Source organism: Haplochromis burtoni, unplaced genomic scaffold, assembly GCF_018398535.1.
Source record: "Haplochromis burtoni strain Fernald_Lab_line unplaced genomic scaffold, NCSU_Asbu1 Contig_138, whole genome shotgun sequence".
Lineage (NCBI taxonomy): Eukaryota > Metazoa > Chordata > Actinopteri > Cichliformes > Cichlidae > Haplochromis > Haplochromis burtoni.
Genome location: NW_024582499.1, coordinates 784,977 through 787,782, shown reverse-complemented (window position 1 = coordinate 787,782; position 2,806 = coordinate 784,977). Strand labels below are relative to the sequence as shown.

The 2,806-nt window shown below is 44.4% G+C and overlaps 1 protein-coding gene across 1 annotated transcript in view; it reads left to right on the top strand.

The window, feature by feature from the left end:
- The window catches only part of LOC102288571 (membrane-associated guanylate kinase, WW and PDZ domain-containing protein 1), a gene marked incomplete in the record, with an annotated part of 60,782 nt that overhangs the window by 30,122 nt on the left and 27,854 nt on the right, over positions 1–2,806 (top strand). The window contains 4 exon segments of the mRNA XM_042224448.1: positions 510–683; positions 761–941; positions 1,402–1,472; positions 1,984–2,151. Coding sequence (XP_042080382.1) covers positions 510–683; positions 761–941; positions 1,402–1,472; positions 1,984–2,151 — 594 coding nt within the window.

The following is a 2,806-nucleotide window of genomic DNA, read 5'->3' as shown; positions in this document are numbered from 1 at the left end:
CACTTTGTGTTGGTCTTTCACGTGGAATTCCAATAAAATTGATTCATGTTTGTGGCTGTAATGTGACAAAATGTGGAAAAGTTCAAGGGGGCCGAATACTTTTGCAAGCCACTGTATGTGCTTGTTTCTGACCAAACTGTCTCCAGACTCCACGCGGGCCTAACATCCTTTCAGTGGGATCTGTGCTCACCGCTCAGCAGCACAAAGCTCGATTAGCACTCGCCTAAATGAAAGAGAACGCTGTGGTGAACATCTTGCAGCCTAAACATCATTTAGCATGGCCGCCTTAGTTAGTAGTGGCGTGGGTGGGGGGCATATATTTGGTGACCAGCACTCTTACCACATAATTACTTTCAGGTCACTTCACTCACTTGGGAAACTTCCTAACAAAAGCTGACTGTTTGAGCCTTTGGAAAGGATGGAGTAGTAAGAACTGGAGGAAGATGTGAAATGTGTACATCTCTAACTGACTATAAAAGTTCAGTTTGTTCTGTTTCATCCAATCACAGGGAATTATTATGGGACGCCCCGCCCCGTCCACATTGGCCCAGAGAGTCCACCAATCACATACCAGGAACATCGAAACCTGCTGAGGAACTTCAGGACAAGGAGCAAGTCTCTGAGTAACCTGGAGAAAGCTGTGGAGGAAGGGGACAACAGTGAGGAGGACAGCGGGCTGACGGGTAGAGAAGCTCACATGTAACACATCCCAGTCTTACCTGCACAGGTGTGTTTGCGCGTTGACGAGATTCTCTACCAGCAGGATCAGCTGGAGCCCCGCCCACAACCCTGCCTCTCAGCCAGTCATGGGAGTCCGCGGTAGGAATGGAGAATGGAGGAGGGGGAAGAGGAGTAGGGAGGGGAAGAGCGGGAGTGGGAGGTCCGCTGCCGGAAAACTGGGAGCTGGCCTACAGTGATTCAGGGGAGCCGTATTACATCGAGTGAGAAATACTTATCAGTTCTTCTTCTGGTGTCAGCTGATTTAATCCGTTTGATTATGGCCATCAGAAAAATATGTTGAGGAAAGCCATGGACGCTGTAATGCTGTTTAAACTTTAAATTTATCTTTTTTCCAATGAAGTCTGGTACATACAAAATATTTGATCCTTTAAATGTCTTATTCTGTGAACCAGTCCTGCTTGTTTTTGTTGTGTGAGTCAGTTTTTTTTTTTTTTTTCTTGCAAACTGAGACATGAGACCCACAAACAGGAAACTGAGCTGAGTTGCTGAATGTTTCCTGTCTTTGCAAAAATAATAATTTCCAGTAGCAGGCAGAAAAAGCACTACATTTTAACTTATCCTCAATCTGTCAGATTATATTGTCCAGTGTGTTGATGATGATGATGATGGTGGTGGTGGTGGTGGTGGTAATTAGGATGTGTGTGTTCCTCTGTCCATCAGCCATAATTCAAAGACGACCAGCTGGCTGGATCCTCGAACTCAGAACAAAGAGACGACGTCTTCTACAGAACGTAAGGCGGTTTTAGATCATTCATTCACATGCAATTCATCTTGTTTTGTTCATGATTATGTCACATAATTGCTTCTCTGAAGGACATTTAAAAATATTACAGTCATACCCTCAAATGGTTATATGTTATTTTTAAATTCTAGTTAAATGCTTTTTATTTGAGGTGGTATTTGTGTTGAAACTTCCCGTTTCCACACAAACTGCCTTGGATGCTTTCATTCTGGCAGCAGCAGCCAGCAGAGGGCAGCACTGACCCACAAACTCCACTTTTTTTGTTTTTATTGTCACACCAATCAGAAAGAAAAAAGAACAATATAGATGCATGCCCATCCTCTGTGAGTTTTACACGGAAAGAAAGAGTCCACGTCCTCCCTTCCTGCACATGAACCTCTGGAGTTATACAAGCATTCTTCGAGGATAGGACTAACGTTTCCTCTTTCCCTTCTCTTCATCGTTTTTCCTCCTTTGCCTGCCTCCTTTCTTTGTCCCCCATGTCTTCTCTCGCCTCTCAGTCCCAGAGTTCACCGACCAGCCCAGTCAGCTGAAGGGCTACTCCATCCACACTCGGCTCTCTAAAGGTCCTCGAGGTTTCGGCTTCAACATAGTTGGAGGAAGTCGACCCCGAGAGTTTCTGCAGGTGTACAGCGTCACACCTGGAGGACCGCCTGCTCTCAACACAGGTACTGATCACAGTACAGTTTACCTTCAGTTATGTCACAAACCTGAATCTGTTACATGGTTTTGGATCCAGGTTTCTGAAATCCAGGTAAAATGTGTTCAAATGTAAAAGCAGGACGTTTCAAAACTCAAATCACAATCTGGACTCATAATCACATAAAAACTATCATAAAGTGGGAGTTGTTGTCGTGGGTGAGGTGGTCAGAGGAGAGAGGTTGAGATTCTCTCTCTGTGGAGGATTACGGTGCTGTTGATTAAGAAAAATAAAGAGCTGAGTACTAATCTCATGATCTACAACTAATCCACACACGTGCGCTCTCACACACAGTTTAATCTGACCCACGTACCCACGCCTCCTCCCTGTGGGTTGGTTCACATGCTCTGAGATCAGCGTGGAATCAGGAATGAAACAGAGCTACGGAAAAAACAAGCTTAAGACCTGTTCACGTGTTGTGGTTTTCATTTTAAATAGATGAAACTTTGTCACCCAGAATGAGAAGACACAAAACATTAAATCTCATTTACACTTGTAGTCCTCTCGGTTCACACCTGGATTTTGTACCTGTGCCTGTTCACCTTACTGCTCACTGAAAGGCGAGAGAACGTAAAACATCAATATTCTCACTCAAATGATGGATTATGCTTGTTTGTGTGACA